The sequence below is a fragment of the Chlorella variabilis genome, assembly GCF_000147415.1.
Source record: "Chlorella variabilis unplaced genomic scaffold CHLNCscaffold_11, whole genome shotgun sequence".
Classification (NCBI taxonomy): Eukaryota; Viridiplantae; Chlorophyta; class Trebouxiophyceae; order Chlorellales; family Chlorellaceae; genus Chlorella; species Chlorella variabilis.
The window spans coordinates 181,416-195,795 of NW_005435077.1; the positions used below are offsets into that span (position 1 = coordinate 181,416).

Sequence of the window (14,380 nt, forward strand, 5' to 3'; positions counted from 1 at the left end):
TTGCTTTCTCTGCTTTCGCCCGGTTCCCGTCCCGTTTCGGCGGGGAGTCTATGTTGCAAGCTAGTTCTTGCTTTACCAGACTTTAAGCCCACACAAGCTGGTTCCGCCAGCGGGACGGGTGGCGGTGGGTGCTGCGTGCTGCCATTCCATCCGCCCCCTAATTGGCAGCGTTGCACAAGCTTTCTCTCTTGCACTGCGACTCCATGATGCTTGCCCCAGCAACACAGCTACACGCCTCCGCTGTTCGGGTTGTGGGCCAGGGGTTGCTCTCCCCAGCCAATTCGGCCTACCACTGTCCTCGACTGTTCTATCGTACATTCCACTGCTGCATCTTGCTGTCGAGCCCAAAGCGCAGGCAGCGTTGGCGTGCCGGGGCGCTGCTCAGTGCCCAGGCTCTTTCGCAGTGGGCTGCACAGGAGCTGGCTGCACAGCAGTGGCTGATGGCAGGCCTTGCGGACTCGGTCGGAACTGGATGGCAGGCGCCAGTGGCAGCACAGCGGGCAGCGGCGGCATGGGCATCAGCGTCAGCAGTTGGGCAACCCAGCTCCCAGGCTGCCCTGGTTGTTGGCAGCCTGGTGTCAGCACTGCAGCCCTCTTGCTTTGACTCGGCATGCCAGCAAGAGAAGGACACGCTGCTGATTGCTAGGTGCACCTGCTGGCCATCGTGCCTTGCTGCCCGCTCGGCATCCTGTGCCATACCTCCCCTTCGCGTATGCTGTTTACTGTACGGTTGGTGGCTGAGGTTGCACCACAGCGCTGGCCCCGTGCCCTGCACCTGCAGCTTGGCAGTCCCGTTGCTGATGCTCGTGGCGGCAGTGGCCTACTTGCTACGCCCACCCCCCCAGGGCAGCTTGGACGATGGCACCCTGTTTGAGGACAGGAAAACGGGTGCGCTGCTCACCTGGTGCCCACTTCTGGTTTATGACATCTGGCTACAGCCACCCATGTGATCCTGGATCCTTTGCCCCAACAGGCACTGTGTTTCAAGCCCCAGAGGGCGCATCTCCCGAGCGGGACGGGCGCGGCGAGCTGGCCTTCCGGGCTATCAGCTATACGCCTTGGCCAGTGGAGGAGGGGGCAGAGGGGGAGCGGCTGCGCATCGATGTCGGCACCGTGGGCGAGCGCCAGCCGCGCACCTTTGTGTTCAGCAAGGTAACAGTGGGGCCTGCGCCGTGCCCTGCCTCGTCTGGCACTTGCCTGCTCCCGGTCAACTGCACGGAAGTGAGGTGCCCCTCCTGCGTCGCACCGCGCACTGCGCCACTCACGCTCGCCGTGTAGGTGCTGCCGCATCCCAGCCAGCTGGTGGTGACCACACTTGAGCGGCCGCTGGGCATCGTGTTTGAGGAGGATGCACGGCGCAAGCGTGTGGTTGTGGCTGGCTTTGTACCGGGTGCGACTGGCGCCAGCTGTGCTGGCAGTGGGTGCTGCGCTGCCCATATGACACGATGCAAAGCCGCTGGCTCGCCTGCTTTGCAGCTGGTACGATAGGTCACCTCTCAGCAGCGGACTTTAATATTGCCTGCTGAATGGCCCCATCCTGCAGGTGGCCGCGCAGAGCAGAAGGCAAAAAACGCACGGCTGAACACGTCGCTGGCTGCGTCGGTGGCCATGGAAGGCGATGTGCTGCGAGCGTGCTCCTGCACCAACATCGTATATGGCCTCCGTTCTCTCCCTGTACGCTCGACGGTCGTCTATGGCGCAGATGGGCAGGGCTGGCCGCAGGTGGGCTGGGTTGGCGTTAGCTGTTGATGCCTGGAGGGTTGGGGGGGGTGTCCTGTGGTGGGAGCACAGGGCCTCCGTTGCCTCCTGCCCTGTGACCCATGCTGCAAATGTATTGCTGCTGCCGCAGGTCGTCGCGGCGCTGAAGAAGGGGCTGGTTTCAGATGGTCCGGTCACCCTGGTGCTTGAGCGTCGGCTCCCGGCTGGCAGACAGGGTGCGGCCGCAGATGCAGCGTCGGCAGCAGCGGCGCAGGAGAGCAGTGGCTGCACTGATGGGCCCAGGCCTTGATGTGATGTAGCATTGTTTGATGCTGCAATTTGATGATGCGCATTTGATATGGTAACTTGGAGCAGCTTCCAGCTCCAGTCTGGCGGTTGTCCCGATGTTTGGTGGCCGCCTGCCACCGCGCAAACAACCCTCCCCAGCTGCAACGCCGCATGCATGCATGCTTCAATTTCAATTTACATCAAGGCCAAGGTTATCCCTCTTTTATTAGCATTTTGCAGGTGGTGCACGTCCACCCCGAGTACTGCAGAGGCTCCACTGCGCGGCCTCATCGATGGGCCCATCTCCTGGCCTGACCATCCGCTTCCTCTCTGCTTCTGCTGCGCTCCCACAAGCTGCCTTCCCACCCCTGTCGCTGTGGCATACCCGACCTGGCCGAGAGCCCGCAGCGAGCCCATGCTCATGCATCACTGACCTCCAGCAGACGTCTGGAATGCCGATGGCTGGCCCAGGCAACGGCTACAGTGCAGGCGGCTCGGGGGCTCCCCTAGCCCTTGATATCCCGCGCTACTCGATTGTGAAAGCATTAGGACATGGGGCCTTTGGTAGGCAGCGTGAATGGCTGGTTTCTGAGCATTGCTGGGGTCGGGGGGAGGAGGTGTTGCGCAATAAGGCATGAGTCAAGTGGCGGGAGCCCCTTGCACGACCGCTTGCTAGCGCCAGGGCATGCAATTGACCCATATGTAGCTTTGGTGGGGCGATGGCGATGGCGGCTGCCGTATGGACAGGGTGCGGCAGGGGATGCTGCGGTGACAGCCCATGCCAGTCTGAGTGCAACTCTTCTCCACCTCCTGCGCTGCAGGCATTGTTGTGCAAGCCCAGGACCTGCAGAATGGTGCCATGGTGGCCGTCAAGCTGCTAGCGCGTGGCTCCTACTTCTCATCCTCTGCCTCTGTGAGCCCGAGCTTGATGCAGCGGCGGTGTCAGCAGCAGGGGTGCTGCAAGCGACTCCGAACCCAGGCAGCCCCAGTAGATGATGGAGTGCATGCATTGCTGCTGCCATCCGCCATCCGTCTCACTGGAGTGCCTTCCCGCCTCCCCCACTTGTGTGCAGAACAAGCCATACATGCTGTACGTGGGCCGCGAGATCCTGCACCAGGCCTCACTGTCCCACCCCTTCATCGTGCAGGTGTGTGGTCGCCACCCATTCCCCGCCAATCAGACCGGCAGGGCCGCCTCCACCCTCCAAGGCGCCTGTGAGGTGCATGGGCTGCCTGACCGCCACCCCTGCTGCTGTGGTTCCACAGGTGTACGAGGTGTTCCTCACCTCCCAGCACCTGGCCATCGCCATGGAGTTTGGCGACGCCGGCAGCCTGCTGACGTACCTGCAGAAGCAGCCGGGGCGGCGCCTGCCCGAGGCCACCGCCCGCTGGCTCTTCCAGCAGCTCGTCATCGGCCTCTCCTACACGCACCACCGGGTGGGCGCGGCGTGCTGCCAGCCCTTCCGCATGACTTGCTGTCGGCTGGGCAGCTGCAGGCATCACATCGGCAGCGCCGTGCATTTTGTTCCATGGGCCTCCCCTTCCCCTCCTCTCTGCAAACCACGTGCCCCCACACCTGTCCTCCCTTCCCATCACCCCTGAGCCGCTCCCCTCCCCTCCTGTCCCCTCCCCTCCCCCCAGGGCGTGGCCAACCGCGACCTCAAGCTGGAGAACATGCTGCTGTGCACCAACGGCGCCGACCACGGCCGCCCGCTGCTCAAGATTGGCGACTTTGGCTACTCCAAGCACGACTACAACTCCAGCGCCCGCACGCGCTGCGGCACAGAGGTCTACATGGCGCCAGAGGTGGTGTGCTGCACGGGCAAGTACGACGCAAAGGTGAGGCCCGCACCCCCGCCAGCTTGTTTGTGTGCTCTGTGTGGCTAGAGGAGGAAGGAGGATGGGTGGCAGGGGCGCTGCCGGACACGTGGGCCAGGGTGGTTGAGGCTCGCCCGTGGCGCAGCCCGCCCAAGAGTCCACCCAATGATGCCTGCCTCCCGCCTCGCCCTCTGCTGCGAGCGCAGAAGGCTGACGTCTGGTCGCTTGGCGTCATCCTGTGTGAGCTGGCTGCTCGTGCCTTTTGCTGGCTGCACGTGTTGTGAGGTTGCCGCTAGTGCCGTGAGAGCGTTGCTAGTGTTGGGAGGGTGCTGTTGGTGTCGCTTCCAGCCGCCTGGGTGCGTAGTGGCCTGGGCCCGTTGGCAAGGTGTGCGCCGTGCGCTGCACATGGGCCGGTGCCAGCACATGCGTTGGCGCCGCACGGTGCAGCTGGGGCAAGGGCAAGATGCAGCCGCAGCGAGCCTCCTGGCTGTTTGTCCCTGCCTGTGCGCCTGCCTGTCTCCTGCTCCCTGACAACGCCTGCCCGCCTGCCTGCCTGGCGCCCCCCGCTGCCCGCCTGCAGACACCATGCTTGTGGGTGGCTTCCCTTGGACCCCGGGAGATATAAACTGCGTGCAGAACATCACGGAGGCCAAGGTGGGGGTAGACAAGGGCTGCTGAGAAGAGGCTGGGCTGTGCTGCTACTTCCTTCCCGCGGCACAGGCTGCATGGGATGGCAGGGGCTGCACCAGCCCGCTGACGCCTCCGCCTCCCCTCCCTACCCGCAGTATATCATCCCGCCTAGCGTCTCCATATCCCCTGCCGGCCTGGAGATGCTCAGCCACCTGCTGTGCGCCGACCCCGACAGGCGGTGGAGCACAGAGCAGGTGGGCGGCATGGCCCATGCCGCCGCTGCCATGCCTTTTTGCCCTGCCCCGCACCCTGCCCCGGACGCCTCATCGCTCCCTGCTGCCTGCCTGCTCCCCTTGCCCGCAGATCCAGCAGCATCCCTGGTGAGCTGCAGGCACAACGGCTTTGTGGGGATGGTGGAGGGGCTGGGGGCATCTGGCCAGGGTGCATTGCCGGTCGCCATTCGCGCCGCGACCGCGACAGCCTGCCCCGCTCAGCGCCCGCCCCTCGCCGCTGGAACCCTCTGTGTGTGCGCCTGCCCGCCCGCCTGCCTACCTTGCCCGCCCGCCCGCCTGCCCACCCTGCCCTGCCCTCCTGCCTGCCCTCCTGCCGCAGGTTCCAGGAGGACTTGCCCGAGGGTGCGCGCGCCATGAACGACTTTTACTTCAACAACGCGCCCACCGTGGACCACGCCGCGCCCAAGATCGCCCAGATACTGGAGCACGCCGCGGTGCCGGGGGCGCCAGGTGCGCGCCCGCTTGCGCGCGCGGGTGTGTGTGAGACAAAGTGTTGTGGGCGAATGGGCGGGCGGCTGTAGGGGCTGATGGCGGCCGTGGCGGCGCCGCTTCCCTGCCAGCACGCTGCTGCCAGGCTCTGCTGCCACCCGGCTGCTGCTTGGGTTGCAACAGCCTCCCGAGGAGCCCGCCTGCCGGCCCCCCCACCCGTTGCTTTCCTCTGTGCAGATGAGCCGCTGATGACGTGCCGGTTTTCGCTGCCGCCGCGCACCATCCCGGCCAGCGCCTCCGCTTGACGGCCCGTCAAGCGTGGGGGGCTGCGATGCAGCGCTTGCGCCGCCCCAGCCTGTTGGATACTGTAAACCAAGTCTATTCTTGCGCGCTGCTGCCGAGCGCACACGCGCTTTACATTTTATATCTGGTGCCCTTTAGCGCCACCGACCCAAGAATTGTTTGCTCTTTTCCTCTCTCGTGCGCGCCTGCATCAAGTTTTCCCGAGCGATTGCAGGCCTTGCTGCAGGGGCTCCCGTTTCTGTGGGGTTGCCCCTGCCTCCCCGACCCCTTCACCTTACCCCTCCACTCCTCCGATGCATGCATTTCATCTGTCATACATGTAGCTGTCTATTTCCGCATCTGCTTGCCTGCCCTGATCTGGTATTAGCTCAGGTGCCAATGTAAACGATCAAGCCCCACTTACAGCCTGTTGCCACAGTGAGATGCCGGGCAGTAGCAATGCTCAGCCACAGCCAGCTGGAGCTGCCACGTGTCAGCAGAGCATGGTGGTGGCTTGGGCTCAGCGCCAGGGGAAGCTTACGAATGCATCACGCCGTGCCGCTCAGCGCCACCAGGCACACGCCCTGCTGCGCTCGCTGCACCAGCCCCTGAACCTCCCTGCTGCCCTTGGCAGCGGCGTGTCGTGCCCTCTGCGCGTGCTGCCCCTCCTACTTGCGCTTGCTGCCCTCGCCATGCAGCGCTCGGCACAGAGCCGTGTTGCCCTGCCCGCTCACCACCAGCAGCAGCGCGCCGGCAGGCAGCGCTGCCGCCAGCTGTGCCAGGCGCTGGTCTGCCTGCTGCAGAATGCGGCGAGGCTCGGGGTCCCGCTGCGCTGCCGCCACTGCCTGCCCCAGGTTGAGCGCGCCGTCCTGCACCAGCAACCAGCAGGCCTTCTTCCATCATACTTGCACAGAGAACACAGCATGCGCTGCCCAGCACTCGCAACGCGCAGAGTGGCAAGGCAACAGGTGTTCCGAGCTGACCTGGCCAGCGAGCTGCGTGGCACGCCCTTCAAGGTAGTCCCAGAGCTCGCTCAGCTGCAGCCACAGCAAGTCCGGCCCCTGCTGCTGCTTCTGCTGCACCGCCGGGGAAGGCCGCGGCTGCTGTTGTGTCGCTGCGCTGCCTGCCGGGCCTGCCGCCGCCGCTTCTGGCCTCGCAGGCGCCTGCTGCTCCCGTTGCGCGCCACCCAGCAGGCGCAGCGCAGCCTCCACCGCCTGCCCATCGCTGCTGCACGCAACTACCTCTGCCTGCGGCACCGCATGCAGCATCAGCATCTCGCGGGGCGCCGCCAGCGCCAGGCGGCGCCCGCGGGCTGCCAGCACATCAAACAGGTGGCTGCAGCCTTGCTTGACGGTACCGTAGGTTGGGCCGTACCGCCATTTCAGCTGCACCGCCTGCAGCGCCACCTCAGCATCGATGTAGCTATCGTGCGCCCCCTGCTGGATGGTGCGGGCCAGCAGGCGCTGCGCAAGCGTGCGCAGCGAGGAGCGGTGGGGCAGGCCCCTGGGGTGCGGGTACAGCACCGCCGAGTCGATGCACCTGCCGTGCGCCAGGCGCAGCGCTTTGAGATCATTCTCCAGGGTGTGGCCCACCTGCGGGGGCAGGGGGGCAAGAGGGGATGCAGCCTGACACATAAAGCAGCACCAGGACGCCCAAACAGGCCCATTGGCGTATGCGGAGGCACGTGGAAATGTCATGCTGGCAAGAACGGGAAAGGCGAGGCGCAGGTGCGGCACTCCTCGGCACCGCCCCTTAAACCTGCCCCACCACCGTGCCTACCAGCAGTGTGTCGGGCCCCACATGCCGCAGCACCAGACGCTGTGCATCGGCGCACCGCGTCGTCAGCCCCTCCAGCATCGCCGCTGTGATGCCTGAGTAGCGAGTGTTGTAATCCAGCACAGGGTTGTCCGGGACCACCAGCGCATCCAGCAGGCGCGCGCCGCTGCCGCCAACCAGCGACACGCGCGCCAGCTCAAAGCCTTCCGCCGTGATCACCATCTCACAGTCCACCGCCACCACCACCTCGGTTGCTGCCCCTGCACCATCATTGGAGGGCGGGCGGCAAGTGCTTCGACTGAAGTGATGGTGGTTGGAGGCGTGCGTCCACGCAGCCAGCAGCTGCACGGCTTTGTCTGAAAGCAAGAGGGCCGCTGAACACACCTGAGCGGTCTCCAACTAGCTCCCGTTGCTGTGCTGTCGACACCCAGCCCGGCGGCAGCGCCTGGCCTGCACCCTGGTCGCTTGCGGCGCAATTGCTGGCGTGGCTGCCGTCCACAGCTGCACCTGGCACCGCAGCCTCCGCTGCATCTGCTGCCTCTGCGGAACCATGCGGGAAGCCCATGACTCTCATCTGCCGCGCCGTTGTTGCAAAAAAAGCGGGCGGGAAGGCCTTCTCAGCTGCCGTAGCATCTTGCTGCTCCCTGTGCTGCAGCGGTGGCTCCTGCCCTCCCTCGGCTGCCGCCGGGACGGCTGCCGCCGCTGCCGATGTCGCCGCCGCCCCAGGAGGCTCAGGCTCAGGCTGCTTGCGCTTGTGGCCCGCCCGCCTGCCCGGCTGCGCCACCGACAGCAGGGCCGCCGTGGTCTGGCTGGCCACCTCGTTGACGGCGGTGGTCTGCAGCAGCACCCGCTGCCTCACTCCCTCCAGCATCTGCCGCAGCACCGGCGGCTGCTCCAACAGCAGCTGGCGGTCCAGCCCTGGCAGCTCTACCACCACCACCGTGCCGGGGCGGCCGTGCACCGACAGCCAGTGGGGGCGAGGGGCGTCTGCCAGCAGGTGCAGCAGCAGGTGCTGGATGTCGCTTGCCATCAGCAGCGGCGACTTGACGGCCAGCTGGCGCAGCGGCGGGCGCCCCGGCGAAGCTGCTGAGGCCGCGGCTGCAGCCGCAGCGGCCACGGCGGCAGGGGAGGGCCCTGCAGCTGGGCCCGGGGCGGCTGCCGCTGCACTGCTGCTCCTGCCGGGCTCGCTGGTGACCGCTGGGCTGGCCCTGCTCGCTCCCTTGGACTTGCCTGCGCCGCCGCCGCCGCCGCTGCTGCTGGCCGCCGCCGCTGCGATGGCGGCAGGGTGAAAGTCAGCTTCGTCCAGACGCCGCCGCTTGGCCAGGCAGCCCTCGAGCCAACTGTAGTGCACAGGCACCGGCGCAGCTGCGCTGCCAGCTGCGGGCTCCTCGTCGCCCACCAACAGATGTGTGGCAGCGGCGGTGGCGCTGCCGGCATCCAGCCAGGTGCCGCCCTCCTGGGCAACACGCCTCTGCCAGATCTTCGAGCGACTAGACTTGTGAGAGATGCGGGCGTCGGCAGACAGCAGAACCTGCAGAAGGGGGAAGACGGGTGGCGGGGTTTGTGTGCGCGGCGGCGGTGGGCGGCATTGGGGAAGGCGGCATCCTGTTGAGCGGCGCTCTAGGGGGATTTCCGCCTTTCGAGATCCTGTGCAGCATTTTCTTGTGCAGCAATTCTGGGCGCTGCCCACCTTGCACCCTGACAGCATGACAGCGATCACATGTGAAAAACAAAGTGGCGAACCAGTGTGGCAGTGCCGGGGTAGAAAAAGAATCGATGAATTGGGGGCGATGAGACAGGCACGCCTGCAATGGCGTGCAGCGCTGTGGCCAGCGCGCCCGTCGCATTCCCTTTTGACTCCCCAAACAGCATGCTTCTGTCATGAACCTCGAAATGGCTGTGTTACCGAGAGAAACAAGGGCAGGCAGAGGTGGGGTTGCATAGCAGGAGCAGAGATGCACGTGAGCTGAGGACAGAAGAATGCTTGTGTTGATTGGGTGAATGGCACAGGCAGGCATGAAATGCCAGGATGAAAGGGGCGATTGTAGGATGAGGTTGCCGTCGAGGCCAATAGCAGCACACAGGGCTGGCTTTGCGATAGGGAGTACAGTGGGGCCCGCACACATGGTACACCGACGGCGGAGTGCACGCTGGAAAAAAATGCAATGGGCGCTCAGTGGGGGGCTTGTACAGCGCAGCAGCGCAGCCTCGACGGGGCGCCGGGCGGCTCAGCGCTCGGCAGGAAGAACAGCAGGGCAAACGGCAGTGCGACGCCAGTCACGTGCTTTTGCCCGCAAGGTGGGCGGCAGCGACGGCTGCGGCCGGGCTTCTACACAGTGGCAGGCAGGCGGGTGCGGCAGGCGCCTACTCCACGTGCAGCTCAGAGGCGTCCCTCCAGGTCTGCAGGCAGGGAGCAGACGGAGCGCCGGGTCAGCCGCCACAGGCACCTGGCCTGCTGGGCCCGGCTGCCACGTGGCCTGCCCTGCTGCTGCTGCCATCCGCCCTGACAACAACGCGGCGGCGCCAGCCGTGCAGGGCAGGGACACGCCGCCCTCCCCAGCCCCCACCTCACCTCTGGCACGGCCCAGCCGCAGGAGGTCTCTATGGCCAGGTTGAAATCGTTGCCGCGCCCGTCAAACGCCTCGCTGGTCACAATGCGGAAGAAGCCCTGCTCGCCCCACGGCTGGCCCCAGCTGTTGCGCACAATCCTGCGGTACGGGTGGCGGCGGGGCAGCACAGGCCGGCGGGGTGTGAGGGGCACGGGTTGGCAGGCCGGGACGCGGTGCAGCACTGAGTGGCTGGGGCATGAGGAGCTGCTTCATGCAGGCAGGCAGGTGCGACTGCGCAGGCGGCGCACCAGAAGGGGATGCCGTCCTCCTCGCCCCACCCCACCACCGACACGATGTGGTTGGTCTGGGGCTCTGCAGGCAGCAGCAGGCAGGCAGCAGAGGCCAGGATCAGCAGAAGCGGGAAGAGAAGGAGAGGACACGGAGGCAGCAGGGGCGCGAGGACAATGGGCCGCTCCCTGCCCCCATGGCAACAACGTTCTTTCCACCCACCGGGGTTGTACTCGGTGTAGATGCCGCCCGTGTACTTGTCCAGGCCCTCGCTGGCGTCGATGCTGCAGGAGATGGGGCCGCGGCGGAAGACCTCGGCCCGCATCGCGTGCGCCCCCTCCACCCGCCCATGCTCCTCCACCACCAGCCGCTGGTACTGCTCCAGGGGCAGGCAGCCCTCGCCGGGCCAGCAGGTGTAGCACTGGTGCTTGTGGTTGCACTCCTGGTTCACAGCCTGGTCTGCGAGGCGGGGCAAGCAGGGGAGGGGAGGAGGCGGAGGGCAGCGGCGAGGGAGGGCGTGCGTGAGCGGGCCTGTCCTGCCTGGGCCTCGTGGCAAAGTGCAGGGAAGAGGCGCTTGCAGCTGCAGCAGCGCAAGCAGGCTAGCAGCTGAAACGGCGGCGGCGGCTCACAGAGGTTGCACGTCTCGTCGGGGCTGGGGCGCGATGGATGGAAGGGGCGAGGGAGGGTGAAGGTGTGAGCAAAGCAGGGACAGGCAGCGCGGTGGGGGCCCAAGGCAATGAGGCCGGCCCAGGCATGGCCCGGCGTTTGCAGTTTCGCAGCGCCGCGAGCTTCAGACCCCCCACCACCCCATACCACGCTCACATGCCGTGGCGGGCGGCGTACTCGTACACCAGTCCATCCCAGCCGCCCTGGCAGCTGCCAGCGTGGCCGCAGTCGATCACGTTCTGCGGGCAACATTGGGCGGGCAGGAGTGTGTGTGTGTGTGTGTGGGGGGGGGGGGGGGGGTCAGCAGGCCATCAACCACACCAGACGTCGCCGACAATGCCCTTGCACAGGCGTGCGCTGACCTGCACGCTGAGGTAGGCGGAGGGCCAGGCGCCGCCGCGCTTGATGTTGATGCGGTCGGCCAGCGAGGAGGTGGCGGCGTGGGCCCAGCAGGAGCCGCAGTACTGAGGGATGTGCTGATTACGAGTGGTCGACAAGTAGTTCGTCCCTGCGCGGCAGGGAAGCCGCGGGCAGGGGGCATCAGCTGCTGGCGCCGGCGGCAGGGGGCGGCACAACAAAGTGCCGGCAAAATGCGGCGCTCCTACCGTTCACGTTGCGCCAGTCGAAGCTCTTGGGCAGGTCTTCGGCGGACAGGAACGTGTGCGGCAGGGCACTCTTACTGCACATGGGGAGGGGGAGCGCAGGACGCTGGTGGCCTCTGCCAGCAGGCGGCGGCGGACGAGGCGGGCCAACATCTGGGCCAGATGGGCCACCCTCTGCCTGCTGCTTTTTGGCGCCAGCAGTGTCAAGGGCTGCTGCAGGGCTGGATCTTCACGCGTGGCAGTGGAAGAGAGGGGGGAGGCTCACACGAGAGGGCGGTAGGAGGGCGAGGGGGTGATTGCGGTAGCGAAGCGGCTGGGCTTGGGCCTTCCCCCAGCTGAGGTATCGCCGGCAGTCAGGGAGGCGCCCTGGGGCTCCAGCACCCGCGCTGCGGCAGTCAGGCCGAGTGTGGCTGCAAGCAGCACCGCAACAACGCCAGCCTTCATACTGGCAGCAGGCTTTGCACTGGAGCCAGAGGCCAAGCCAAGCAACAACACGGGCGGTGCAAACCAGGCGCCGAGACGGATGATGTTGGGGCTACATTTCCAAATTGAGTCGGGGCTCTCACGCCTCCCTTGCGTTGAAATTGCTGCCGTGCACTGCCAGGACGTCTGAGCACGGCCCGCCATCGAAGACTGGAGCTGCCCAGGTTGGTGCCCTGCGTTGCGCCACTTGGGAGCGCTCACAGCGCAGCCACGCCCCTGTAGCTACAGCACATGACTCTGTACATGCTGGGATCAGGGGCTGCAGGGGCGGTGCAGCGACTTGTGCACCTCGGCGCCTACGCCGCCACCGCTGCGCCGACAACCGCTGCCCTTCCTCCCTGATACAGGCCTGCACCCCACCGTAGACCCCATCGGCACGCAGCCAGGCATCCATTTGACAGCTGGCAGCGGGCGCGGCAGCCATGGATGCAGGCAACCACACGGCGCACGACCACGCCGGTCACGACCACGCGGCGCCCGCAGGCGGCGGCGCCATGGACATGGGCGGCGACACAATGAAGTACACTGCCTCAGTGGGGCGCCGCGCAGACGGCTCCTACTACTACTTCCACGGCGGATTCGACGGGCACATCGTGCCGGGCTGCTTCTTCATCGTGAGCGCCGCTGCCGCACACCGCGGATGGCGCACAGCCGTGCCCGCAGTCTGCTCCGCTCTGCCGCCCGCTGCCGTCTTCCCGCCGTCTTCCCACCCCTTGCCCCGCCCCTGCAGGTGTGGGGCCTGTGGTGGGCCATCACCACCTACGCCCACTACATGCAGTGCCTGGCAGCCCGGCGCGGCTTCCGCGCGCGCGGCTGGCAGCTGCTGCCCTTTGGGCTGCGCCGCCTGCGCCGCCTGCCGCTGGAGCCCTTTGTCAAGCTGTGCCTGCCGCTGGTGGGCATCCTGGGGGAGCTGTGGCTGGGGCACGAGTCGTACAGGCGGCTGTACGGCCCAGATGGGCGGTTCACGGACAACATGAATGACTGGCAGCACTCAACCATGTATGCATCCTTCATGGCCTCGGGCCTGGTCGACCTGCTAGCCCACTACTGCGGGGCGCCACCTAGTACGGAGCTGGTGAGCTGGCAGGAGTGTGACGTGCAGCACGATGGGGCTCGCTGGCGCGCGTGTGTGCAGTGCAGGCCAGCCAGCAGTGCCGCGCCGGCGCGCTGCCCGTCCCTCGCCGCACAGCGCGGCGCATTGTGCCTTCCCGGCTCCGTCACCCCCGCCCTGCCCGCGCTGCCTCGCGCTGCAGGCCTTCCTGAGCCTGGCCTTCCTGTCGGAGGGCCTGCTGCTGGTGTTCCACCTCAAGGGGCCGCGCGTGGAGATCATGGTGCACCTCATCCTGGTGCTGCAGGTCTTTGCCACGGGTGAGAGCATGCGCTGGGCATGGCGTGCGCCTGCGCCTGTGCTGGCTGGCTGCACGCACATGAGGGCTGCCGTGCCTGCCATCCGAGCCCTGTCACGTGCACTGCATCAGGGGAGGGCTGCGTGGACGCCGTCCTACGTTGCCTGCACCCCTTGAATTCATTCGTGTTTGCACCATCTGCGTGCCCCCCGTTCCCCCCGTCCCACCCCGCCATACAGTTGTCGCCATCCTGGCAGAGATGGCAAAGCCGCGCAGCATCCTGGCGGCCTCGGCGCGGCCCTGGCTGACCATCTTGCAGGGAGCCTGGTGGATTCAAACAGCGTACATCATGTACAAGTGAGCAGGTGGCGGCGGCGCGGCAGGGTAGCGATGGCAGGAGCGTGTTCACGCTCCCTCGCCCCTCACGTCGCAAGCCTCTCCATGACACTGCGCTGCTGGCATGCTGTGTGTGTGTGTGCAGGAGCGAGCCGCAGTGGGACCCTGAGTAGTGAGTAGCCGTGCACCATGAGTGTTGCCTTGTACCTGCATGCCAGCCGGGAAGAAAGAGATTGCAGGTCGTGCATTGGCTTGAAGTTGCGACTGAGCTGCGTCACTTGCCCTGCATTTTCAGCATGGGCTCCGGCATGATGGTGCCGGTCCCATTTGTCCTGTGGATGCTGGGCACAGCCTTCTTCATGTTCAGCCTCTTCCTGGTTATCAAGGCCATCGCAGGTGGGCAGGCGTGGTAGCGGTTGCAGGCAGTGTTATCCGCAACACATTTTTTCCTGTTGTTGATTCTTATCTTCACCCTCCCCGCAGAGCGCCGGGCTGGCCACAAGCTGAGCGTGGACGGCAGCGGTGACGAGCTGCCGCACCTGCACTCGCAGCTGCCGGCGGAGGAGCCGGAGCTGCTGTCGGGGCCGCGTCACCCGTACGGCCCAGAGCTCGAGCTCAGCGGGGTGCCGCTGAAGACCTATGCAGCGCGCAATGGCCACAATGCGTGATGTAGGCACGAGCGAGTTGACAACGTTGGTTTGTCCCTATTGTCCTCTTCCTCCTCCGCCGCCTGTCCCCGCATGTGTCGTGGGGCGTCAACCCAGCATCATGCAAGTTGCTGTCTCTGGTTGCATGGCATGCCCTCTGTCAAGCACTCCAATGCGAGCACAGGGTGAGCGATAGGTGGTTTTGTTTCAAACAGGAAATTTGTGACATTCTTGCTCTGGCTGTTGTCG

General features: G+C 66.1%; 4 protein-coding genes across 4 annotated transcripts in view; 2 read left to right on the plus strand and 2 right to left on the minus strand.

Moving 5' to 3' along the window:
* CHLNCDRAFT_134203 (hypothetical protein) overlaps positions 1 to 5,461 on the plus strand; it is a gene marked incomplete at both ends in the record, with an annotated part of 7,360 nt that extends 1,899 nt beyond the window's left edge. The window contains 15 exons of the mRNA XM_005847175.1: positions 846 to 888; positions 974 to 1,152; positions 1,279 to 1,390; positions 1,544 to 1,650; positions 1,850 to 1,910; positions 2,808 to 2,899; positions 3,060 to 3,134; positions 3,253 to 3,423; positions 3,628 to 3,825; positions 4,011 to 4,044; positions 4,385 to 4,458; positions 4,590 to 4,672; positions 4,798 to 4,875; positions 5,047 to 5,177; positions 5,394 to 5,461. Coding sequence (XP_005847237.1) covers positions 846 to 888; positions 974 to 1,152; positions 1,279 to 1,390; positions 1,544 to 1,650; positions 1,850 to 1,910; positions 2,808 to 2,899; positions 3,060 to 3,134; positions 3,253 to 3,423; positions 3,628 to 3,825; positions 4,011 to 4,044; positions 4,385 to 4,458; positions 4,590 to 4,672; positions 4,798 to 4,875; positions 5,047 to 5,177; positions 5,394 to 5,461 — 1,506 coding nt within the window. The remainder of the gene's footprint in view (positions 1 to 845; positions 889 to 973; positions 1,153 to 1,278; positions 1,391 to 1,543; positions 1,651 to 1,849; positions 1,911 to 2,807; positions 2,900 to 3,059; positions 3,135 to 3,252; positions 3,424 to 3,627; positions 3,826 to 4,010; positions 4,045 to 4,384; positions 4,459 to 4,589; positions 4,673 to 4,797; positions 4,876 to 5,046; positions 5,178 to 5,393) is intronic.
* A 645-nt stretch (positions 5,462 to 6,106) lies between these two features.
* Positions 6,107 to 8,922, minus strand: CHLNCDRAFT_134204 (hypothetical protein; the record flags this gene model as incomplete). The annotated part of the gene is made up of 5 exons (XM_005847319.1): positions 6,107 to 6,307; positions 6,422 to 7,030; positions 7,218 to 7,474; positions 7,599 to 8,745; positions 8,905 to 8,922. The coding sequence occupies 5 exons, from the start codon at positions 8,920 to 8,922 to the stop codon at positions 6,107 to 6,109; spliced, it is 2,232 nt and encodes a 743-aa protein (XP_005847381.1).
* A 181-nt stretch (positions 8,923 to 9,103) lies between these two features.
* CHLNCDRAFT_35526 (hypothetical protein) lies at positions 9,104 to 11,820 on the minus strand. Its single transcript, XM_005847320.1, has 9 exons — positions 11,585 to 11,820; positions 11,323 to 11,396; positions 11,080 to 11,225; positions 10,874 to 10,956; positions 10,681 to 10,703; positions 10,274 to 10,510; positions 10,072 to 10,135; positions 9,787 to 9,922; positions 9,104 to 9,614 (listed from the first exon to the last, which is right to left on the minus strand). The coding sequence occupies exons 1-9, from the start codon at positions 11,761 to 11,763 to the stop codon at positions 9,579 to 9,581; spliced, it is 978 nt and encodes a 325-aa protein (XP_005847382.1). The 5' UTR covers positions 11,764 to 11,820; the 3' UTR covers positions 9,104 to 9,578.
* Positions 11,821 to 12,224: 404 nt separating this feature from the next.
* CHLNCDRAFT_134206 (hypothetical protein) lies at positions 12,225 to 13,657 on the plus strand (the record flags this gene model as incomplete). The annotated part of the gene is made up of 5 exons (XM_005847176.1): positions 12,225 to 12,416; positions 12,533 to 12,877; positions 13,056 to 13,170; positions 13,388 to 13,475; positions 13,630 to 13,657. The coding sequence occupies 5 exons, from the start codon at positions 12,225 to 12,227 to the stop codon at positions 13,655 to 13,657; spliced, it is 768 nt and encodes a 255-aa protein (XP_005847238.1).
* Between the last annotated feature and the right edge of the window lie 723 nt (positions 13,658 to 14,380).

Bases quoted from the DNA above. Each gene is read 5' to 3' on its own strand.
- CHLNCDRAFT_35526 (XM_005847320.1), bottom strand. From the start codon at position 11,763: ATGAAGGCTGGCGTTGTTGCGGTGCTGCTTGCAGCCACACTCGGCCTG. The intron at 11,226-11,322 runs GTAGGAGCGCCG...CCTGCCGCGCAG, and splicing joins CGACTGGCGCAACGTGAACG to GGACGAACTACTTGTCGACC. The intron at 9,615-9,786 runs GTGAGGTGGGGG...CCCTGCCTGCAG, and splicing joins GCGGCTGGGCCGTGCCAGAG to ACCTGGAGGGACGCCTCTGA.